The sequence below is a fragment of the Electrona antarctica genome (assembly GCF_951216825.1).
Source record: "Electrona antarctica genome assembly, chromosome: 14".
NCBI classification, from domain to species: Eukaryota; Metazoa; Chordata; class Actinopteri; order Myctophiformes; family Myctophidae; genus Electrona; species Electrona antarctica.
In genome coordinates, this window is record NC_136795.1 from 20582090 (window position 1) to 20607804 (window position 25715).

Sequence of the window (25715 nt, forward strand, 5' to 3'; positions counted from 1 at the left end):
AGAGAGAGAGAGAGAAGAGAGAAGAGAGAAGAGAGAGAGAGAGAGAGAGACGTACTGCATGCGTTTTTGTTGTCAAAACTCCACAGCAGTTTGAGGAGCGACAACATCAGTTCGTCCTTTGACAGGTGAGTTGTCTTGTTTTTGTTTACGTTTTCGGCTGCAGCATATCATTATTTATATTAGATACAAAATGTAACATTACCTATCGTTTTGAATTGTTTGCTTGTTGGTGATAGAAGATGCAGTTGTATTCATTGTATTGACAAATGAGCATCCAACAAACTATCGGTTATTATTATCGGTTGCTGGAGTCTTTTTTTATTTTATTTTTTAGATCTTAAGATCAGTATATCTTTCTCCCTCTCCTTTTTTGTTTAGCTATTAGTGAGAGGAATAATCGAATAATCCCTGTCCATCTGTTTCTATCATGAGTTTTAAGAGACTATACAGTAGCAGCCAGTCTATAGTCTATAACTATATGCCTGTACTGGACAGACAACCGCAGAATACCTGTGGTTCTGGCTGTCCGACCCGATGCACAACACTGTCTGAGAGTTTCTGAGCAGGGAAGGTTTCACCAATCAGCAGCCTAAAGCATTATCATAATAGGCTACAAATGAAAGATGCAGGATCAATCAAATGTGACTTTTTTGATGCAGCTAGGGGATGTTCATAATTTGCGCCTGATTTTTATTGGTCTTGTTTTTCTTCTCTGTGGACTTCTCTGTCTGACTGTGGACAGATCTACATTCACATGCATTTAAGTTATAAGGTGATTGAAAAGTTGAGAGAGTAAGCTAGCCATTAGGCCTATTTTGTTTCTGAGTAAAATTATACTTTTGCTAAAGTTGCTCTTAAGTGCTCTTCAGTTTACTTGATTGCATGCAAGGCATGGCATGGCATGGCATGTGTAACATTTTGAATTTCTGTAGTATATGACTGTCTTTACTTTATCCTTTGATAGGATAGTGGTAAAGACTATTTTTGCTGTAGTTGTAGTAAACCACACTGATGATGGCACCCCTGCCAGACACTCTATGGACCATTCTCTGTCTCCTCCTAATGGCAAAGAAAACAACAGGTAAGAGACAATAAAAACTAGAAATGCACTCTGTCGACCTGCCAACTTGCGCTTCGCACAAAGGGAGGCCATGTATGGCCTACTTGTGCGCAAGCAGAGCGTGCCATGAGGTGCACTCACCACTGCTGGTACGACTGCTGCTCTGAGTCCTAAAGCTCTCTGCTGCTGTCTGGGTATGACTTCTGCTCTGAGTCCCTAGAGCTCTTTGTCTGGGTATGACTGCTACTCGGAGTCCTAGAGCTTTCTGCTGTCTGTCTGGGTAGGACTGCTGCTCTGAGTCCTAGAGCTCTCTGCTGTCTGGGTACGACTTCTGCTCTGAGTCCTAGAGCTCTCTGCTGTCTGGGTACGACTGCTGCTCTGAGTCCTAGAGCTCTCTGCTGTCTGGGTACGACTGCTGCTCTGAGTCCTAGAGCTCTCTGCTATTCTAAATAATTTAGACATGTTATTGACCTAATACCGTGTTGGTTCCACCCACTGACGAGTAACGTGACCCGTGGGTGTCTATTTAAGTGGGTGGATCACTGACAACTTGAGTTTGACCAGATGAAGAGCCTTGGCTCGAAACGTCGTCAATAAATTTATCTTTTGGAGCATATGAGTGCGGGTTCCCTCTCTTTTTCATTGACCTAATACCAACCTTGAAACGTACCTAGTTACGTCACCAAGAATGGTGGTCCCTTATTGGCTGTTGGAGGACACCGACACATATACATACCCAGCTGATCGCAGTACTTGCGCACTCTGCTTGCGCACAAGTAGGCCATGTATGCTTACTTTTACACCCTTTATATACAACCTTGAAACGTACATTAGTTACGTCACCAAGAATGGTGGTCCCCTATTGGCCAATGTAGAACACCGAAATACGCCTTATTGACCTTATACCAACCTTGAAACGTACTTTAGTGGAGTACACAGATACCCAGCCGATCCCATATTGGCCGGTGGGTAACAAAACAATAAACAACAGGAATAGAATATGATATAAAACCCATACACCAGTGGTTCTCAAAGAGGGGTCTAGGGACCATGGGGGTCCCCAGCCAAATTATTATTAGTCAGGACTGGAGTCATATCTGGAGCTTTAACTCCCAAGAGTTTGATTGATTGAATATTGAATACTTTTTAGACATAAATGTGGAAACGGCAAGAGTACCACCATTGTGGTCCTATGTATTCAATTAATCAATACATATCAAGACATACAATAGGCTGCTATACAATAAATCATCAATATTACTAGCAGTAAAAGTTACACAAAAACAATGGGGGGTAATTTCCTTTGGCAAGCTAGAAGACCAGTTGGTGCAAATTGGTGCTCTTTTAAAACAAAAGTCACACTTTTTGTTGGCTGCTGGTAGGGCACTCCACATTTTGGTGGTGTAGTAGTAGAATTAATTCATCCCCATGTTTATGCCTTAAGTAAGTAATGTTTATGCCGAACTGTAGACTGTAGGTGTTGTGCCCATTGGCGTGGGTGTTACTCGCTCTTTTGAAGTAGTTTGACAGGTACATGGGCACTGGTCCCTTGAGTATCTTGAAAACCAGTCCCATTGCAAGTTGCTGAACCACTGCCATACACGTTAATAACGTTAGCCTGGCATGGCCAGACTGAAACACAAAGAGCAAAGTATTTCGCCCTGTCAGATTAGTCATGGTTCCCATTCCCATGCAGGCTAAAATAATGTTTATATCCTGTTCTATGCTGTTTTATATCCTTGTTCTGTTCTATAAATGAATGACACCACATGACATATCCAACCACAACATGACCTAGTAACAAATGTATCTATTCTAGGCAAACAAAAATACTATAGTTGTACTATTGTGAAATCAATAAAAGTCATAATTGTGACTAACAAGTTGTTTGAACTTTGAAGGATGTAGGAATGTATGCATGAGTCACAAAGCAGTTAAGATAGTCATGCAGCATATTATTTATAGCTACGACTTCTTTCCTCAAACTGTGCAGCTATATTCACATTTTGTGGCACTCCCCTGTGGGCAGAAATTAAGTAGTGCCCCAATATATACTGTAGTAGGCTATCTGCCGGGTGGAAACCTCATATGTTCAAAACTGTTACTTTTCAGGATTCAAATTCAAAAACGGTAAAAGTAGCAGATCTACAAGCTCGAAATACTTCGCTCAGTTCGCTGTGTTTCAATGTGTGTTGGATTTGCTACTTTTGATGCTTTTGTATGACCGACGCTATTAGTATGATCAAGTAGGGCTTTCATTTACGAAAAAACCCAAAAAAAGTTAGAATATGGATTGACAGCAATAATATGTAAATAGGACCCGGCCACAATTTGGTGAATTCACCCACTATCACCCGCTTTTTAACAAGTTAGTTTCTTCTTTATTCGTTTGTTTGTTTGCTAATTTATTCATTCATTCTGTCTGTCTGTCTGTCTGTCTGTCTGTCTGTCTGTCTGTCTGTCTGTCTGTCTGTCTGTCTGTCTGTCTGTCTGTCTGTCTGTCTGTCTGTCTGTCTGTCTGTCTGTCTGTCTCTGTCTGTCTGTCTCTGTCTCTGTCTCTGTCTGTCTGTCTGTCTGTCTGTCTGTCTGTCTGTCTGTCTGTCTGTCTGTCTGTCTGTCTGTCTGCCTGCCTGCCTGCCTGCCTGCCTGCCTGCCTGCCTGCCTGCCTGCCTGCCTGCCTGTCTGTCTGTCTGTCTGTCTGTCTGTCTGTCTGTCAGCTCAGAGTGGTGGGGGGATGCGGTGCTCCGTGTCCCCGGTGGGGACACGCCACCCGGTCCAGGCTCTGTTGGAGCAGTTCGAGGCCGGGCCTGGCTGTGCCGCCCGGGAGAGTGGCGAGAAAGAGACGCACGTCATCGCGGTGGGGAGAGCAGCGACGAACGGCCCGGACGACCATCAGGTTCCACTGGATTTAACCTCTGTTTTCATTCAACCCATTCAATCCGGGAAAGCATCCGTGTCATTTTAGATTTGAGCTACAGTAACAGTATATGGTTCTCAAAGTGACCAGGGATCCTAAATGTAAACAGCAGGTGGTACAGTAAGACATTAAAGTTAAAACGATAACACAAATAAGTCCTGGGGACTATGTATTCAATTCATCAACATAGCATAAGAAAAATACACAATTATACACGTGAGTGATCAACAAACTGTGCTAATGATCACTTCCTACAGGATTTACTGCACAAGCTCTTCTTTATTATTCTGTTCCCATTAAGACCTGAGTTTTCTGAAAAATGTTTGTTGCTGTATCAGTGCTGTTCCAGGGGGCTCCCCAGCTCAATTGGTTAATACATCATTGCATTTTATTTATTTATTATTAAGATATTTTTGGGCTTTTTTGATAGAGGAAGTGGAGACAGACAGGAAATGACGGGAGAGAGACAGGGAGTGACATACCGCAAAGTTCGTCAGGAACGGGATTCGAACCGGGTCAGGCTGCATTAGGAGCCTACTGTAGGTGCCTGGACTGTTAGGCCTGGCCTGGGCCAGCATCACATTCTTTAACCACTTTATCCATATTTTATGTTATAAAAAAAATACTTTTTCTTATGTTGAAAATATTGGAAATCTTGAATAATTTAGGCATTTCTTTTCACAAATCTTCTCTTCCGGGTCCCTGGCTGTCACAAAACATTTTAAATACTGTATTTGGCTATAGTTATAGTATATATAGGATCCCTCCTACTGTCTCTCTGGGTGTCTGCAGGTGACGGTGGTCCTGAAGCCTGTGTCCCCTCCTGCGTCCAGTGGCCCTCACAGAGCCTGTGTCCTGGTGCTCAGCTCCCAGCAGCCGGTCAGCTGGTGGCTGCAAGCAGAGAGGCTGCCTCCACACCTCCCTGTGGTGGTGCAGGTATACTCAGTGTTGAGCAGAGAGGCTGCCTCCACACCTCCCTGTGGTGGTGCAGGTATACTCAGTGTTGAGCAGAGAGGCTGCCTCCACACCTCCCTGTGGTGGTGCAGGTATACTCAGTGTTGAGCGGTGCCTCCGCTCCATTACGCAGCTATGTGTGTCCCTATAGCCAAATTCCAATACCCAAAATCTCGGCCACTCGCTCACTCACACTCAGTCACTCCAGCATGGCAAATTATGGTGAAATTGGTGAGCTGCTCAAATATGTTACCATCTTGTGGACTTCACACAACTTACATGGAGGTCTTTAAATACGTGGCCTGAATACTGCTAGATTTAACTCTGCTAATAAACAAACTGCAACGATTTACATTCGGACACTGATGATGTCACTGACGATTGTCACATATTTCAGCAGGTCACGAATTTCACCGTAACATCTCCATGCTTGAGTGAGCGAGTGTGAGTGAGCGAGTGGCCGAGATTTTGGGTATTGGAATTTGGCTTATGTCTACGTACGTGTCTGTCTCTGTGTACGAGCACGGACAGCTGCAACACCAAAAGTGGCCACTAGAGTAGGCCTACAGCACAGAGTAAAGTGGCACAGAGTACACTACAGTACAAGCCCTTGGTGCGTTCCTGGGGGTCTGGATGTTCCGGGTAACTGTCATTTCTCTACAAAAAATAATCAAAGTACAGTACAGAGCACAGTACACTACAATAGTAGAAAGAAACAGCTACTATAATAATAAATGAATAGTTGCACCGCTCAGTTCACACAGCTGTGGTTTTTACTTGAGTAAAAGTACATGAATGTATGAATACAGCAATGTAGAAATGCTACAGTTACAAGTAAAAATCCAGTAATAAAAAGGTACTCGAGTCAAAATATACGTAAAAGTAAGTAGCCATAGAATGCCCATAGAAGTTGTCATTATGTAAAATCTTTTGAAAACTTGACCTTGTAGATTAGCTATATGCTATTTTAACAAAATGTTTGAGTTCATGTGGTTTTACATACATTTCTGTTTGATTAATGGTTACAACAAACTTAACATATCGTCGTCTTTCAGTGATGTTGGGCAGAAAACAGTATTCTCTATTTTTCAGCCTTGTTATTTAAATTTAAATTTAAATCAGTATCAGTGCTATTGAACATCCTTTACTTCTGTGTGTGGGTTTTACAACCCGCTTCTGACTAAACCTCCTAACTCCATTCGATCCTCAAACTTGTTTTTTACAAAATATGGTCAAAAAACAGCTCCTAACTCCACTTGAGCTGTATTTGGGTAAAATGATGATAATATAAGGACACATTCAAGTATCTGACAATGTATAAAGTCACCATACAGACTCTTATGAGGCAGCATATTGTGTTGTTCTAAAAACATCCCCCGTTTCCTGAAAAGTGAATATTTTGGACATACTGTAGCTGCTTTCTGCCAGACTACAGAGATATACTGTATTTATACTGGACTCGGCCCGGGTTTCGAGCTTGTAGATCTGCTACTTTTGAGGCTTTTGTGTGACGCTTGTATGATCAAGTAGGGCGTTAATTTTCAAATAAAAAGTTAAAATATGTATTTAAGAGGTTTCTGCCCTGATAGAAACCATATATCACTGTTACTACTGATTATTCTAATTTAACTCTGAGAGGGTGCAAATGTGGGCCCTTACGGTTTCATTTGGTAACATCGTCGCTCTCAGAGTGACAAATGGATCAAATAAACTGGGCTCAAACTCTCCCTCTCTCCCCTACGTCTCAGGTGTCCCTGAACTCCACGGTTCAGTCCCACACCGTCCATAACCTGCGCGTGTATTCCATTCCATCGCTGCCCTTCCGTCCGCGGGCGCTGCTGCGCTGGGCTCTGCGGCACCACGCCAACCTCACCTCTCTGACACACACGGACCGCGCTAACCGGGTCTACATCGGCCTGGGAGAGGGTGAGGCCTCGTTTTATCCTTTTTAACCACTTAAACCCTATTATGTTTGAGTGGAGTCCATCAAGGCTCTATACCAGTGTATCTTCTGTTTTGTGTAATTGTGGGGAGGTTGTTAATATTACAGCTATGTCATTTTTATTATGAACAAAATGTAATTTTGTCCCATCTTATACAATTGGTTCTAGTTTGTTTCCCTGCTTACTTGGTTAACTGAAATAAAGAAATTGGATTAGTGTTTACAAAAAAGGATGAGACAGTGAAACTGTATTGTGTTTACAAAACTAAATAAAATAAACTAAAACTAACTAAAATAATCAGATCTACAAGCTCACAACGAGTCACATTGCGACATGTTGTAGCTTGTCGATCGACTATTTTTCTTTTTTTAATTTTTGAATATCACTCATACTCCTAAAATGAACTAAAACAAAAAATATGTTTGCTAAACAAGAAAATCCCTTTTTACAAACTATTTAAAACTGAACTGAAGTTGAAGACAAAACGTCCAAATGAAATAAAAATAGAAACAAATGATGAATGCAAACCTATAATAATGAACCACGCCCTGTCCACACAGACACAACGCTGCCCAGGGTGTGCAAGCTCCGCTCTCTGTTCCTCTCTCACAACTACCTGACGTCCCACCTGCAGACACAGGAAGTGCACGGCTGTAGTGCGCCCACCGCGGCGAGGCGGGACAATGACCCGCATGTGCACGTGAAGGACCAGGAAGTGCATGTGATCAAGCTGCTCTCGGCCGGCTCTGCGCTCTGTGGGTGAGAGAGCCTCTTGTCTTAAAACATGTATGTCATCTCAATTTCTTAATGAGACCTGACATGGCAGCAATATGCTTTTTCCCAATCACTTATAACATATTACTTATCATTATTTTGTGACAAATCTTGTGACATCTTTATTTTATTTTTTAGCATTTGTATTTTTTGTGTGCCCAAAACAGGGATGCTGGAGTTAATGTGGTTAACCTAAAGTCTAAATTGTTAAATGGTGATGTTTAGCATCACCGTGCTTAAAAAACCCCAAACAAAATAAATATATATTAACAAGCCACTGATAAGCATAGAGTTGGAAGCCAATATGTTTTCTGGTCCTACTCCCCCCCCCCCCCCCCCCCCCTCCGCCACTCAGGTCTCTGCAGATAGAGGTGGTTGTCTCCCTGATGCCCCCTGTGTCTAACTCGGGGACACACAACGTGGTGCTGATCCTTAGCAGTGCAGCACCAGTCAACTGGGCCGTCACCGCACACGGTGTCCAGGGCAGCGTCTATGTGCATGTGAGTGGAGCAGAAAGCACACACACACACACACGCACGCACAGTTGCACACGCACAGTTGCACACACACACACACACACATACACACACACACACACACACACACACACACACACACACACACACACACACACACACACACACACACACACACACGCACACACACACACATGGGATGTACATTTATTTATATGTTGACTTTTGATCACGTGTGCATCTTTCATTTCTATTCCATTTATTGTATTGTGAGCTATGAATTAATAACAAATTAAAAGTAATTTCACATTCAGATCCTTGTACTTATTCTATGAATCTGTAGTGTACTGCTGTATGCGGTAGGCCATTAGCCATTTGCCTAGTCGTTCTGGGTCAGGGGCAGGGCCCACTTGAACATAAGCCACTTGGAAATAACATAGTATACTTTAAGTTCCTATTTATCGCTATCACAATGAAAATCCATTTTTCAAGATTCAACGAAAAAACTAAATATATATATTTTTAAATATATTAATGTTAATTAATTATTTGGGGTCCCACTTACAGTATCATCCTCAATCACTGTCCTAGTGTCTCTGTCTTTGTCTGTCCCCAGTCCTCCAACAGTGTGTGTCCCCTCTACCCAGCACCGTCTCATCTGACCCTGTCCTGATGCATGTGTCTCTGTCTTTGTCTGTCCCCACTAGTCCTCCAACAGTGTGTCCCCCCCCTACCCAGCACCGTCTCACCTGACCCTGTCCAGCGTGCTGGACGCTGACCTCTCAACCACACCTGATCTACTGGCGTGGGCCAATCAGAACGGCTTCCCCAGCCCCAGCTCCTACACAGAGGCTCACCTGGCCAATCGCTTTGTGATCCGGCTTGCCGGGGGCGGGGCAGGTCTGTCTGTCTGTCTGTATGTCTGTCTGTCTGTCTGTCTGTCTGTCTGAAACCTTGTTATGTCGAAAGTCGTTACTTCATGAAAAAATTACCTTTGTGGATCCAATGTAGCCATTATTTAATCATAAGCTCTTGTTAATATGTTTCATTAGTTAAATATCTATAAATGTTATGTTATCGCATTGCTATATATAGAAATGCGATTACATAATAGCAGTAATCTAATAATTACTATTGTTACTACTGTTATTATCTACGTAAGGTAAAGTGTTTTGGTATTATGAAAACCCACATTTGTAACCAAGTAACATATCTCTACTGTCGGGGAGAAACTTACCTAACTCCCTCCTAAATGTAAATTTGTCAGGAAATTAAAAAATTTCAGGATTTTATTTTAACTCCATTGGACCCTCAAACTGTCTCCTAATGCAACTAACTCCACCACCTCTCCCCTCTCATGCAAGTAATTGACAATATATAAAGACAATACCAACTTTGATGAGGCAGTATTGCATTGTTTTAACTTATTCCCTGCCCGCTCGCGATTCAGTCTAATATTATGCTGCCCGTAGTTACGGGATATTTTATTTTGAAAATCCCGGAATTCACCTCAAATGAACTGGAAGCAGAATCGCCTATAACTAATCTGCCGGTCGTAACTTTAAAAGTCATCAGAAGCATTAATATTGTAACCGCGAGGTAGTGCTGTCTGTTTGTGTCTCTGTCTGTCTGTCTGTCTGTCTGTCTGTCTGTCTGTCTCTAGAGGAGGTGCTTCCACCAGTAGGCGGGGAGGAGGTGGTGGAGCAGGAGGAGCTTAGGTTCAGGAAGTGGCTCAGCCGAGGAGGAGGAGGAGGAGGAGGGGGTGGAGCCGGCCGAGGTCAGGATGCCCTCACTGTCCAGTGTGAGGACGGCCGCCTCAGCGTGGCTGTGAGCCAGCACCACCTACAGGTCACCATATGACACGTTACATTGAAATCGGTGACCCATGAATTCGGTTTCGATGGAAGCTACAGCTGTAACATTAAGTGAATGAGTGAATTTTGGCCGGACTTTATTATTAAATTAAACTTAAAACATATATTGTGTAAAGTGAGGGGCGCCTTTTAATGTTTGCTTTTGTACATCACGGGGGGGCCTGTGTAAAGCTAACAAAATGTACATAGAAATGTTCATAGGCTTGCCACATGACGTCACGGGGGCATGTTTAAAGTAAACATTAAAAAGTCCATAGACTTGGCTGCCACATGACGCCACAAAAAAAGCCAGGCATTGAAGGGGCTAGCGCCCCTCAAAAGTCACACATCTACTCAAATACTGCACCTATGTACAATTTTGAGGAACTTAAATATTTCCATAATTTCAAGGCTCTATACTCCATTACATCTCAAAGGCAAATAGTAAAATACTGTACCCACTGCAATTATTTGAAAACTTTAGTTAGTAGATTTAGATTATTATTACAAAACATACATTAACCAATATTCCACACTTCATATTTTCGGAAATAGCTGATCTACAAGCTCACAATGTGACACATCTATTTAAACTATTTTCACAACATTTTGAAAGTGAAACGTGACATTCTGAATAATGAGTACTTTCACAAGTAGGCCTACACAACAATGTTGGCATCAAAACATTTTTCAAGTAACATTTTTAATTCAGGCCTAGAGTATTTTTTACTTCAGTAATAAATTCATTGTATTCATTGCATCCATTGTTTTTTCTCTCTCTCTCTCTCTCTCTCTCTCTCTCTCTCTCTCTCTCTCTCTCTCTCTCTCTCTCTCTTTCTCTCTCCCACAGACCTTGTCAGTGTGGGTGTCTGCTGTGACTCTGGAGGATCCTAAATGCCAGGCACGCTCCAACGGCAGCCATTTCCTGTTGGCGTTCCCCGTGTTTTCCTGTAGGACCACAGCCTTGCTTCATCCCAGAGGGGTTCTGTACAAGAACACGGTGAGGAATGAACAACAACAACAACAGCAACAACACAAATGGTGGGAGGGAAAGGCTGACGGAACAACAAAATCATTCAAAAGTCAATATTCAATATGGTATCATGCTGGACAATATTGTAATTCAAAGTTATGCGTTTACAGCCATTCTAAGGAATTGAAGCCTATTCCTATTCCCTATATGACAGTGATATGCCTCAACTAAACAACTAAATACAACTACAACAAATACAACTAATTCAACTTTGAAAAATATAGGGTGGTATTTCTTCCTTGGCATATTCTCCTGGCGGTGACAATATTGGTGAATGGTTTAAGGAAACTATCAATAAAATCAGGCAGTTAAAAATCACCAGATATAACCGTAATGTATAATAATTGTATGCAACATAGTTCACTATTATGCATGTTTGTTTCTTGAACTGAGTATTAGGGGGTGGGATGGGCTTGTTGAAGTGTTTGTTTGTTAATGTTACTATATACGCCGTGAATAAACATGCTAGTATTGTTTATCAGGAACCTCCTGGAAGCTCATTAGTTAGACAGAAAAAATACCGTAGAACAAGATGGGAGATCAAGCAAGGCAAACACAATGTGAGTGATAAAGGAGGGGAGCAGTGTACATTTAAGAGGGAGGTGTAATCCTGTTTAATAACGGTAATACTACTAATAATAATGACTTTATTTGTACCTTTCATACATACCGTATTATGCAGAATATAAGAACGTTTTTTCCAATGAAATTGGCCTAAAAAACACGTCCGTCCTATAATTCATTTTAATTTTATTATTTTTTTGCCACTAGATGTTTATGTTTATGTTTATTGAAGGATCCCCATTAGAGACACATGACTGAGCGTCTAGTCTTCCTGGGGTCCTGAATAAAACAAATACAATACAAATGTACAACTAAAAATACAATTTAAAATAAAAAACAGAACAAAATGAAAACAAATAAAATAAAAACAAATACAAAGAACCCATTATAAATCAAAAGAACAAATTCGCAAATCACAGTTCACAGTTATGTACTTGGCAAATTGGCAAGGTATATCTTGATATTCTTTTTGAAAGTCATTTTGTTATGAATTGTAGATAAGATGTTTTTGGGCAGTGCATTCCAGAGAATTATTGACCTATATATATATATATACCAGTGTGTTTAAGACAGTTTGATTTTGGTGTTGTTTTTATTCTTATGTTGCCAGAAGCTGCTCCTCTGTTGTTGTAACCATGTTCAGAAGTCATTTCCAACTGGTGAGCCAAGCTATACGGCTTACCAGTGGAAATAATGTTCCGCAGTAGCATTAGAAGACTCACTGCTAATTTCTTTTCAACCATTAGCCATGCCAGATGTTCGTGCATATAACTAATACTTGTCCGGTATGAACAGCCTAGTGCCAGACGAGCCGCTTTATTCTGAGCAATCTCCAACTTATTCAAATCAGATTTTGTAGCTGATGACCAGATAACAGGGCAATATTCTAAATGAGACAAAACCAAAGAATGAATAACAGATTTCATTATAGAGTGAGTGATGAACGCAGAACACTTCCTAGTCATACCGATTCCTCTTCCCATTTTGATGACAATATTATTTATATGTTTGGACCAAGATAAAGAGCTATCTATAGTTACTCCCAGAAGTTTTATAGTGTTCACCTGTTCAATTTGTGTGGTGCCAATTGACAGCTCTAACAGAGGATTCTTACCCAACATGTGTCTAGATCCAAGCACAATGGCCTTTGTCTTAGAAATATTTAACACCAGCTTGTTACACTCAATCCATTTGTAAATGTCTGCTAAAGCCATATTTAAGGTGTCAGTTACAGCTTGCTCAGATGTAGCCGCGCTATAGAGTGTTGTGTCGTCAGCATACATAATTGTATTAACATTTTTTATACCCAATGGTAAATCGTTTGTGAAAATAGAATATAACAAAGGCCCTAGGCAGCTACCTTGTGGAACTCCACAGTTAATGGGGTTCCATTTTGAATAGCTGCCATTAAAGAAAACGCTCTGTTGCCTCCCTGAGAGATAATGAATAAACCAAGATGATGCATTGGAGGTGAAACCGTAACACTTTAACTTATCTACAAGCAAGGCATGATCAAGTACATCAAAGGCTGCACTGAAATCCAGCATAACAGCACCTACTAATTTCCTATTGTCCATGGAAGATAACCAATTGTCATTCATTTGTAAAAGTGCAGTGCTTGTGGAATGACCTTCCCTGTAAGCATGCTGAAAGGGTGAGAGTAAATCGTTATTGGAAAAGTAGTCCATGACCTGTTTGAATACAATTTTTTCTATTATTTTGCTTAGCAACGGTAAAATACTGATAGGACGACTGTTTGGACCAGTAAATGCTTTATTCTTGTCTTTCGGAAGTGGGATGATTTTAGCTTCCTTCCTAGATGGCACCAGTAGTGCTAAAACCAGTGTTATTAATTGAGCGTTTCATGCAACACACGGCGTGACCATCTCAGACCAACAGGTTCAAATGCTGGCCATGTTAATCAAACAACAACCAAAGTGTTTCACATTAACACAATCAGCGCCGGGATTTCTTTCAAAATAGAAGCTCGGGGTGCCGGGAAGATATGGCCGCTTACTCGATCTGTAAGCACCCCCTTCCGTTCCGGACAAAAACCGGGAGACATATTTTTGCTTGCTTACCTCGCCGATGATTACGATGAAGTCGCTGAATAATCCCCCATTCATATTTTGAACGAGAGGCATGTTGAAGTCAGAAACTTGTAGTTAAGACTAAACAGTATATAGTTTAAGTGAAGAGCAAGAACAAAGTCGGGCAAAAATAATACCGGTACAACGTAATCAAATGAGTCTTGAAAGTGCCAAGTTATTGAGTGCTTTGTAAACAAATAAAAGTGCTTTAAAAATCAATTCTAAAATACAGGTAACCAGTATAGTGTTGCCAGGACTGCACACATCTAAATTTGACCCTTACAACTTATAAATCTGTAACTCTGACTGACAGTATACAAATGGAACCAAATGGACCCCTGTCCATTTGTATAGACGGATTCAGAAACGGGTCTCATGGTCGCAGCTTACGTATTTCCATAGCTGTGGTGTAAACCTGTACCTCTTCTACTACAGTGACTGATGTTAGTCTGCTCAAACATTACTCTTTTACTTGCTTTTTACTAACACTAACTTTATAAACTTGAATGTCAAATACACCGCACCGTGGTGTCTGAGACCAGAGCTGGCTGAGAGGAAGCAGTGAAAGGTCCTGAAAGATACATAATGGCGCTTTCACACCCAAAGTTTGCTTAGAAGGTCCGGATCAAGGACCAAATGTTTAAGTAGTTGCATTTTGATTCTGGTCCGGTTAGCCTTCAAACAGGAGTCCTGTGACAGGACTTTGTTATAAATATGTAAACAAAATGACACATGGCCAGGCCATATCTATGCCGTTGACATTATGTATCTTTCAGGACCTTTCACTGTTTCCTCTCAGCCAGCTCTGGTCTCAGACACCACGGTGCGGTGTATTTGACATTCCGTTTCTCTCCAAAGTTGATTGTTGCCACCACTGTTGGAGCAGCCATAAACTACACAGGTTCATCGCTGTTCTGGGCATCTTTATAAAGTTAGTGTTAGTAAAAAGCAGGAAAAAGAGTAACGTTTGAGCAGTCTAACATCAGTCACTTTTCCATTCACTGTAGTAGAAGAGGTACGGGTTTACACCGCATATATGTCGGCTCCGCCTACAGGAAATACGTAAGCTGCGACCATGAGACCCGTTTCTGAATTTGTCTATACTGTCGGGGTTAAGGGAGGGTCCTTGACATTTAAAAGTTTGAGAACCACTAGATTCAATGACCCTGCCACTACACGCAGTGCTGCTGACAGGGTAATAAAATCAAACTTAAGAAAAGTTTCAGCATGAAAGAACATTTCTCATAATGTGAATCAGACCACCCACACACCTTTTAGGACCAAACATAGAAGAGGCCTTGTCACATACACATGAAGCATGACTATAACAAGTGGTAACAGGTGTGCTTACAGAAAAAACCTGATTTAGTTTCCCGCCGGCATCATTCCACAGGCTCACATCGATGTTCCTACGTGTCTTAAAAGCACTATATAATTGCACAATTTACCATTTTATTTTATATATAATCTATTTTGAATCGTTGATAATAAGACCCCTACTGTGAGCTTGTAGATCATCTGTTGTCTGTGTTACGAGACGTGGCATGCAGACCAAGTTATGAATCAGACGAAAGTCAAGCACAAGCCTCAGTGAGGAGAGCTAAACAGAGGGAAGTGGAAGGCAAGGCAAATGGTTCCTGCATGTAATCACACTGTCTGCCTGTCTGAGCACATCTGAGTGCATGTGTGCTAAGTGGAGGCCTTCCATCCCATAATAATACCACTGTAACACCTGGAGGTTGTGGGTCACTGTGCCCAGAACACTGCACTGAACACAACAGCATCACACAGCATTGGCACGCACGTGTGTGTGTGTGTGTGTGTGTGTGTGTGTGTGTGTGTGTGTGTGTGTGTGTGTGTGTGTGTGTGTGTGTGTGTGTGTGTGTGTGTGTGTGTGTGTGTGTGTGTGTGTGTGTGTGTGTGTGTGTGTGTGTGTGTGTGTGTGTGTGTGTGTGTGTGTGTGTGTGTGTGTGTTTGACATCAATCCTATTGTAGTTTTGAATTTATTTTTTGAGTAAAATAAATGTTTAAAATGTCTGTTTGAAGTGAGTTTTTGGTTTTAGTTTATTTATTTAGTGTTTTAGTTTTTAATGTAATATGGGGAATTGAAAAATAAAACATATTCAGCATAACTGATTTCACTGAAATAAGTGCTAAGACCAGGACAAAACTGAAGACATTTTCTCCATGATTTTAGTTCGTTTTGTAAACGCATCAGGCACTGACTGGCACAGAAAATCTGCCCTGGCATTTGTGGTCTTCACCGGCCGAAAGTCACCACTGTCTTTTTGTATTACAACTTAAGATCTTTGTTTTGGCTCAGCCGCGGCCCCATGACTGCCCAGCCCTTCTGGCGTCCAATGCGGGCCTGAAACGCATAATTTATGTATCACTCTTTTTTATTTCAGTTTACTAATGTTTATTATATTTTTATTTTTTTCCCCCAAATCTATTTTTTTGTTATTTCATATTACTTAACTCTGGTGTACTAAGGACCTTGGTTCACAGGGGCTGTGTTGCTGAGCCAGTGGAGTGGAGACCTTTCTGTTTAGTTCCATGCTGCCTGTGGCTGATTACATTACGTGTATGTAGTGACGCATGATGCTGACTGAATATATTTATAGAGGTATCTGTCATGACTAAAAGCAACACCGTGGTCTGTCTGTCTGTCTGTCTGTCTGTCTGTCTGTCTGTCTGTCTGTCTGTCTGTCTGTCTGTCTGTCTGTCTGTCTGTCTGTCTGTCTGTCTGTCTGTCTGTCTGTCTGTCTGTCTGTCTGTCTGTCTGTCTGTTATAACAGTGTAACACACACTGCTATAACACCTATTAGAAGTGCACTCTAAGGGGGTGCAAATGTGGTTATGTTTCCACCCTCTCAGAGTTACAAATGGATCAAATAAACTATAGGTCACAAGCACAAATCTCTCATTTTGTGCCAGGGGACCCCATAAGAGAAGATCTGTCAAGATTGTGCAAAGTCTTAGCCGCCAATAACGTAGATCTACGGCAATTAAAATTAGTATCACGGCAATTGGTCTTTTATAGTGGTTATGATAGATCAAGTCATAATGCTACTTACATTAGCACTGGGTTGCTAGGTGATGTTGTCAACAGCAATGGAGCGTGCCATCCCAGATGGCATTTCTGGTCAAAACAAGGTTTATTTTACGGCCCATAGCCAACGCTGTAATCGTCGCGGTAACCCTTGCTGATCGCCAAGCGGGAGTCCAGATATGGATCTGACACCACACAGTGTAAGTAACAAAAGTAACATCTGGGTCGCAGCGAATTATTAATTAATCCTGACGGCCAAACGGTTAAGCTGTTCCTCAATTTGCTGCAGTCCTCCTGAAACTCTTTGCAAAGCAGTGGTTTAGAGATGCTGGGCTCATTGTTTACTTGGTATCCTAGTTTCTTTGAGGCACTTAATTGTTCTCATGTGACTATTTACCTGGTTGTTTGTCCACCACTCTGATCTCACACCTGTAAGTCACTCTGGAGAGAGTGTCTGCTACAGTAAATGTCTAAACTGTAAATGATCTCTCTCATTCTCTTTCTCTCTCTGTCTCTCTCTCTTTCTGCCCTAGGTTTTGTTATGGAGAGAACAACCTCGGAATATTCTCACACACAACCAGACAGAGAGGAAGGCAGGACCCCTGGCCATACACGTGAGAGCTGTGTGTGTGTGTGTGTGTGTGTGTGTGTGTGTGTGTGTGTGTGTGTGTGTGTGTGTGTGTGTGTGTGTGTGCGCGTCCAGGTGTGTCTGTACATTACGCAATTAGCCTATCTTCATGCTCACATCATGTCGCAGCGCAACACATTGTGACTTGTTACCTTATAGAGCCACTAATTTGGCTATTTCTGAAAGCTTTTATAGCTGTAATAATATGCCCTGAAACCCTCAGGACCCCACTTTGAGAATCAATGCTCTAACCAAAAGGCCACTGAGCTGGTGAGTCCCTGGGGGACTCCTGTCAACAGATAGGGTGCAAGTGGTTCAATCTTCTCCCTATAAGTGCCATGTTTTCAGTGGTGGAACAAGTAGCCTACTCAAATGTTTTATTAAGTAAAAGTATCAATGGTAAAAGTCCGGAATTCAAAATGTACAAAAGTAGTGGCATCAAAATGTACTTGCAGAATGTCTCATTTCAAGTTTTCAAATGTATACAAATATTTTGGGGTTTATAGATCGGCTGTTTTCACATGATGGCCGAAATATGTATAGGGCTGAAGTGGGTAATGCATGTTTTGTAATAATAATATAAAAGTTTTCAAATAATTGTAATGGAGTAAAAGTACAAGATTTGCCTCTGAGATGTAGTGGAGTAAAAGTAAAAGCATTGGAAGTGGGAAATACTCGAGTAAAGTAAAAGTACCTCAAAGTGCCTCTTCTCTCTGCTCGTACAGTTCAGCTGCTTGGCATCCGTCCCGCTCCCACCCGCCCGTCCGTGGCCAGCGCCGCAGGGCCCACGGTTGGGCCAGGGTCCAGGACCGGGACCCCTACTCCCACAACCGCCCCCCCGACACAGACCTGGTCCCCCGCTGCTGTCCCTGAAGCTGTTCGTCACCGAAGACTACGAGCACAGACCCACTGGCCCCTGTGTCATCACTGCTAATCGCCGTGTCTATGTAGAGGTGTGTGTGTGTGTGTGTGTGTGTGTGTGTGTGTGTGTGTGTGTGTGTGTGTGTGTGTGTGTGTGTGTGTGTGTGTGTGTGTGTGTGTGTGTGTGTGTGTGTGTGTGTGTGTGTGTGTGTGTGTGTGTGTGTGTGTGTGTGTGTGTGTGTGCACGGCTGTGCGTGCGTGGCTGTGCATGCGTCTTACTGCATTTTAAGTCTAGCTACTGGCTAAGACTTATAGAACAATATTTTGCCATTCCATCTGTTTTGAGTCATAGAGAAAAGGGGATCCGCTCATAATTCCAACGGCACATTGGTCTGACAACGTGGCTTCACATTCGGTTAGGGTTAGATAATAATAATAATAATATATCAGGATTAGTAATAAACTTTATAATATAATTTTGAACAAGCCCTACAAAAGCCTGCTGATTCACAATACAGCAAATTTGTATATATCTTTCTGGTTGTTTTGGGTGTTGGGGTCCTAGTCCTACCTGTAGACAATCTGTGCAAATATGATGTAATTGTAAAACCAGTAGGTGGACAATGGAGCAGGATTAACTTGGAACTTCCCTTTTCAGGGAAGGTAGGGACTTATATATTTTTATTTGCAAATGAAAAACTTCTGACTCGATTTTATGAAGAGATTTCAGATTTTCAGATTTTTATTGAAGGGATAGCCCCGTTGAGATGCAGCATCTCATTTTCGAGGGGGACCCGTAACACACGGACAAGATACATAAAACGTACAGTACGCAGATACAGACAATATACATATAACGTACAGTACACAGATACAGACAATATACATATACGTACATACATAAATACACAGACAGCTTGCTCAGCCTCTCCCACACACCCCACCAACCACCACATCGTCAGCTGTTAAGCAACAGAGGAATGAATGTGCAAATACATCGACAAAAGCATAAACAAGGTGAGTCAAGATGTAAATGATGATTATTCCAATCAAATGGGGCTTTATAACAGAAAGACCTCCATCCAACCTCGTTGAAGATGTTTGGTACTTTAAAGAAAGGGTATTGTAGATGTCTAAGTGGATATAATGAGGTAGACTGGGCCAAATACTGCTTCAGGTAAGAAGGGCACTTCAAATAAATACATGTATAAATGAAGAGAAACCAATGTAATTGCCTTCTTGATTTAGGCTGCAGCCAGAGAGGCCGGAGGTTTTGGAAAAACAAGGTCAAGTTTTGTTCTAGAGTAGGACCAGTATTACATGAGAATATTCATCAGAAAAGTCCACATTTTGCTATTTCAGCCTATAATGGCCCGATATAAAAGGTTGCTGATTAACAATAGAACCACATATTTGCATCCTGGTTGCTTTAGGGCAATGATATTCAACTGGTGGTCCGCGGACCAAATCCGTTAAATTAATAAATCCATTAATTGCAAAAATAGCAATACATTGCTACAAGTCAGTGGCACATGATTTGGATAGACACTTCTATAGTCAAAGAACAGAACAGGAATTCATCATAAATGACAACCCAGTCATTCCTTTAGAACTTTGTATAATATATTATATAGTATAGTATGTATAGCTTACATAGATACTCCACTGTTACATTCTTAGTTTACGCATGATTCATGATAACTACTTTTTATATATTACATTACATTACAGTCATTTAGCAGACGCTTTTATCCAAAGCGACTTACAATAAGTGTATTCAACATAGGTAGGGAACAAAAACTACTAATCACCAGAAGTTTTTAGTGCATTTTCTGCAAAAACAAGCAACCAAGAGTATACCTAGCGCTAAGGTAAAAGTGCAATATATCAGCTACCTATTTCCTTAACCAGATGAGACAAAATAGCTAAATCAAATGAGCATGAGCTAAAACAATTAAGTGTATCGACTAAACAAGATCCAATAAACAATACAACAATAGAAAACAAGCGTTCGTACAACTAGTTAACAACAAGTAGGTCAGGCAGAGAGGAAGGGTAGTGTTTCCTGAAGAGGTGGGTTTTCAACCTGCGGCGAAATATGGGCAGTGACTCTGCTGTCCTAACATCAGTGGGGAGTTCATTCCACCACTGTGGGGCCAGAACAGAAAAGAGTCGTGACCGTGTGGATCGGCCAGAAGGACCCTTGAGTGACGAGGCAATCAGTATGTGATGTATGCCATGCTTTTTGTTATTGCTTAATGTAAATCGCTCTGGATTAAGAGCGTCTGCTAAATGCCTAAATTGTAAATTGTAACGTTATATGATTAACGCCATACTTGATCACACTGACTACAGCATCACACAAAAGTAGATCCACAAGCTCGAGACACAAGCTCAGTTTCCACCCGACAGCGACGATAGTTAACCATAAAATAAATAAATAAATAGATGTGGGAAGAAAAGAATACCTACCTTTGTTATTCTTGTCTACAGGTGTCGGTCAACAGGCCCGTTAGCAAGGGTGTCGAGGTGACGTCATGTGTCGTGTCACCGTTTTCACACCCCCGGAAGTCTCCTTTCTGGACCCTGGTGAAGGACGGCTGCTCCTCGGACCCCTCGCTCGTCCTCAGCAGTGCTGGAAGGTAACTAGTACATTTACTCCTGCTAATATTTAACTTACTCAAGTAAAGTTAAATTACCTCAAAATCGTAATTAAAGCTGCACTATGTAACTTTAATTTGATGCCAACACTTCTGTAATTTTACCCACGTGATATTTCGAATACAGCATATTAGTATAACAGCATGATTACATTGCGCTTCTAGTATAACTTAATAGTCTGAGTACTTCTTCCGTCGTCCTCAGCAGAAACGAGGAGGAGGAGGAAGAATCGGACGATGCTGAACCAGAGGAGGAGGACATGGAGGCAGGAGACAGCAGGGAGAAAGACTCTGGCAATGAGGATGCCCCCAGCAGCTCCCGGCTCCAACGCCGGGCCCGGGCTCGGGCACGCCAGGCAAAAGACGCCCCTGTCGGCACGACAGCAAGGGACAACGGACGGAATCAAGGGAGGAAGGTGCCAGCCGAGGAAGAGAAGGGGACTCTTTCGCTGCGGTTCAGCTTTGTCCTGCGTCCCGCTTTCAACGACTCTGTGCAGTTCCTGCACTGCAGTGTGCGTCTGTGTGCTTCTGGGGAGGCAGCTAGGGGGGACAGGGGCACATGTGACCTACGCCTACCTCCTCTGGGAGCCCCTGGCTCCTCCACGCAGCAGGTAACGCAGCTCCACACACACACACACCGCTTCCTGAATGAGAAACTTTTAACTTTTAACTTTTCGCTCGCCGCACACATGCACACACACATAGACTATCTACAAGCTTTGAGCTGGTAGATTTCTTGCTATTTTGCTATTTTCGAAAATATCTTTAAAAGATTTAAACATTTTGGGAAAAAATAAATAATAATAAATATTTTGAAAATGTGCCCAATTAAAGTAGAGACGCTATAGGGCTAATGTGGAAATGTGATATATATATATAATTTTTTTTTAGTTTTTGGGTTAAGCGCTATTTTTATTTTAGTTTTTTGTCCTGTCTATTTTGGATAATATGGTGCTCTCACAAATTATGCCCACATTTTTGCGAGGGGCATGGGGCTCTATTTGTCATTAAACCTTCATAGATGGCAAATCCACCCAAATGTAATGTTGTATTTTCCAGTGTGAGAGCAGGGATCTGTCAAGGCCCATGGTGGTGACCCAGCCCAGCAGACCACCACCGCCCCCTGCTGGCCAGAGGGCCAAGACACCCACCGTGTCCCAGCTGGCCAATCCCAGCCCAGAACACAACTGTAAGGAGTGGTCACATTGAGCTCATTGGTTATTTGTGTTCATCCCATTAAGACCTGAGGCCGATTCTATGAATGCCTTCTATAAAGCAGGACCCTGCGGACCCCCATCTGAAAATGTCCCCCCCCCCCCCAGAAGAGAAGGTTTTGTGTTGAACATTTTCAACACTTTTTCAAAAGTAAATTTACTGTATATGCCTTGGAATGTGTTCTGAGGGCAGCATTCAATGTGTGGCAACTGGTCCAGTGAAGTATTTATACTTTAGTATTTGTACTCTTTGTATTGTAGACTGGGTGGTGGATGCTGGTCCAGTGAAGTATTTATACTTTAGTATATGTACTCTGTGTATTGTAGACTGGATGGTGGATACTGGTCCAGTGAAGAATGTATACTTTAGTATATGTACTCTGTGTATTGTAGACTGGGTGGTGGATACTGGTCCAGTGAAGTATTTATACTTTAGTATATGTACTCTGTGTATTGTAGACTGGGTGGTGGATACTGGTCCAGTGATGGGGATTGTGTTTGCTGCTTTTGCTCTGGGCATCAGCCTGATGGGGGCGCTGTGGTTCATCTACACTCATACAGGTAATGACTCCCTCTCTGAAATCTTTTCCACCAAAATAGCTTTGGTTGTAGAACTGTTTCCGTTCTAGATTCTTGGAACCTTGGTGCTTTCACAGAACCGGCGGTAATTTTTTGGTTCCAGTTCCGAACCAACTTTTATTCATTCTCAGTGGAAACACTCTGAACTGGTTCAATATTAGGCGGGGGAAGAAGAACCAAACTGGTTCAACCCGGTGGAAAAGGGGGCCTCTGTGTTATCTATCTATAAATGCAAGTCTCTGTACGTCTGTCTGTCTGTCTGTCTGTCTGTCTGTGTGTAATCCACACAACTCGAGAACCATTCGCCCCTCCGACTTCAAATTGGGGCATGCATTTCCAACTTGCATCGTTCCAAGTAGGCCGGCCAGTGCCCAACGGGTATCGCTGTAGAGGCCCCATGGGCACCGCTCTAGTTATGGAAAAACAAACAAAGTGTTAAAATAGATTTATTTGTGTTTGTCGCACTCCTAAGCCAATAATTGACCGGGTCATCGACGGTCAAAAGGAGACTCCGCCGGTCATCAAATTAATACAAATCTCTATGAATTCAAGGCTTCATGGGGTGTGTCATTGATAGAAATGAAGTCATTTTTGGGGGATGAAGATTCATTTGATTTCGTTTATGTCTAAACATTTTGTGTCATTGTTGTTTGCATCAATGGGGTCATTTGATGTGTTGTGATTGAATAAAGGGAGACGGCCTCCACCAATCAGAAAATTGAGCGTGCTGGACGGTGCGGAGCAGAGTCAGGGTAGCCATGGCAACTGGATCCCCCCTGCATTGATGGAGTACACGTCTATGTAGAGGTGACTCATTCTGTTGACTTTACACTCAAAATACTCTAAATAGATCTGAAAATATCTTGAGACAAATTAGGTGTTTCCCAATTTCCGTCTCAGCAAAGACTTTGAAATCTGTATTTGAAACAAGTTTTCCCCCAGCGGGGGGGGGGGGGGGGGGGCGTTCAATTCACGCCGAGCCGACGCACATGACACACCATAATTCACATTTCAAGCAGGGTGTTTTTGTCTGGTCTGTGGTGCTTCTTATAAGTTTATACTGTAACTACTTCTTCTTCTTAACTTTAAATAACTCCTCGATGATTATCAACTTATTGATGAAAGCCCATGGCAGTGGTTTTTGAGGGGCTCCCAGGGGGTCCCCAGCAAATATAGTTAATATAGCACTACAATAGTTTAACCACTTGATCCATTCATAAGTTGGCTATTAAAAAATAGCAGACGTAAAAGCCTGCATGTGCCGCACGGCAAGCTTGCACATCTGATATGATGAGATATCGGAAATGTTTGTATAATTTAGATTCATTTTTTTTATACATTAGCCTGAAAGATCCCTATGCTTTTCTGGGCATAGAAGGCGGACAAAACTAGCACTGGAAACCGACACCAACTTCCTATTGGTTCACCAACCCATAAGCCCGCCTTCCCTCCCCCCTCCCCTCTCCTTCCCTCCCCTCCCCAGTAGAACGCAGCGGAGAACTGTATTGGTTTAGCGAAATACAAGATTCACTTCCACTCCTATGCCACTTTTCCTGTTTGGCTGCGGTTTCCGAGGCTATGTATACATAAATCTTCTCTTTTGGGGGTCCCTGGCACAAACTCTTTTCAGATGGGGGTCTGTGGCCAAATGCATATGAATTTGGGGGTCCTTGGCTTTAAAAAGTTTGGGAACCACTGGCCTATATGGTGATTGACTTGGGTTATTTTGATGCCCCCTGGAGAATGTGGTGCCATACGCAGTGCGTGGTGCACAGTATTGGACATACAAGGTTTTCACCCAACAGTGAAGATAAAGGCATGCATTGAATGAACATGAGGTCAGTCTGTTGCTCTTCCCAGGTTGGCAGAGGGAGTGTAGTGCCCAGGATTACATTAGACAATTGACACTGGGTGGAAAAAAATGGCTTACAACAATCAAACAAACAAGCAAACACTAATAATAATAATAATAATGATATATATAATATATATTAGGCATGTAACGATTCACTTAAATCACGATACGATTCGTATCACGATATGAGGTTCACGATACGATTTTTCACGATATTTGAAACAAAACATATTTTCCAGAAAAAAGATGTTTTTTAAATTTTATATAACTAATCCCCCCATTACTTTTGACAGTGCAGAAACATAATTGCCTTCCTTGATGTATTAATGAGCATCAACGACCATCACCTGGGCACAGACACACAGCTCCCCTTTGTCTACAGAACTTTACTACTGAAAGTGACTGCCTGTCTCATTTCTGTAAAATTACTTAATTTCTGTGCAACAACTGTAAACATTTCTTGTTTAGAACCTAGCTCGAGTTAACATGTAAAAAAGCTTTCTTTGATGGCATCTTAGTACAGATCTATTTGACAGTGCAGAAACACAATTGCCTTCCTTGATATATTAATGAGCATCAACGACCATCACCTGGGCACAGACACACACAGCTCCCCTCTACAGTGCTCTACTACTGAAAGTGTCTCATTTCTCTCCAAAAGCACTTGAACATGATTAAAGCTCACATTTCATATCACACACACACCATCATTCACTAGCCCCCCTAAAAAAAGAAAAAAAACATTTATTTTTTTAGAAAATCGTAAATTGTATTAAATCGATTCATATCGTCGGGATTAATATCGATATATATCTATATACGATATATATTGTTACATGCCTAATATATATATATATATATATATATATATATATAGTATGTAGGATACATCATTTTGGGGTTTACTGAAATACTCCCCCTCCCTTCTCTCTCTCTCTCCTCAGGATTTCCTCCTGCAAATCCGAGACAGAAGGCAAAGGCAAAAAGAAATGATTGTTGCGTGTGTGTGTGTGTGTGTGTGTGTGTGTGTGTGTGTGTGTGTGTGTGTGTGTGTGTGTGTGTGTGTGTGTGTGTGTGCGTGTGCGCGGCTGTGCGCAAACGCGCGCCAAAGGTGTTTATGCACATGCTGTGCACGTGACTTTTGTAGGCGTACCCGACACCGAAGCTAGAGCTTGAGACTGAGACTGCGTGTTACGACTAGT

At 41.9% G+C, this 25715-nt stretch overlaps 1 protein-coding gene across 1 annotated transcript; it reads left to right on the plus strand.

Annotated features, from left to right (window-relative positions):
- Nucleotides 1-25584, plus strand: engl (endoglin, like). The gene is made up of 18 exons (XM_079520093.1): nucleotides 1-125; nucleotides 994-1081; nucleotides 3778-3956; nucleotides 4770-4913; nucleotides 6680-6857; nucleotides 7435-7633; nucleotides 8004-8148; nucleotides 8832-9024; nucleotides 9788-9972; nucleotides 10828-10977; nucleotides 17250-17330; nucleotides 18070-18297; nucleotides 20699-20847; nucleotides 21071-21476; nucleotides 21925-22054; nucleotides 22539-22640; nucleotides 23351-23465; nucleotides 25458-25584. Exons 2-17 carry the CDS (start codon nucleotides 1012-1014, stop codon nucleotides 23461-23463), a joined length of 2652 nt encoding a protein of 883 aa, XP_079376219.1. The 5' UTR covers nucleotides 1-125; nucleotides 994-1011; the 3' UTR covers nucleotides 23464-23465; nucleotides 25458-25584.
- Nucleotides 25585-25715: the final 131 nt, after the last annotated feature.

Excerpts from the sequence above, each read along its gene's own strand:
- engl (XM_079520093.1), top strand. The coding sequence starts at position 1,012 with ATGATGGCACCCCTGCCAGACACTCTATGGACCATTCTCTGTCTCCTC. Across the intron at positions 18,298-20,698 it reads ATCGCCGTGTCTATGTAGAG|GTGTCGGTCAACAGGCCCGT; the intron begins GTGTGTGTGTGT and ends TCTTGTCTACAG. Across the intron at positions 22,641-23,350 it reads GTTCATCTACACTCATACAG|GGAGACGGCCTCCACCAATC; the intron begins GTAATGACTCCC and ends GATTGAATAAAG.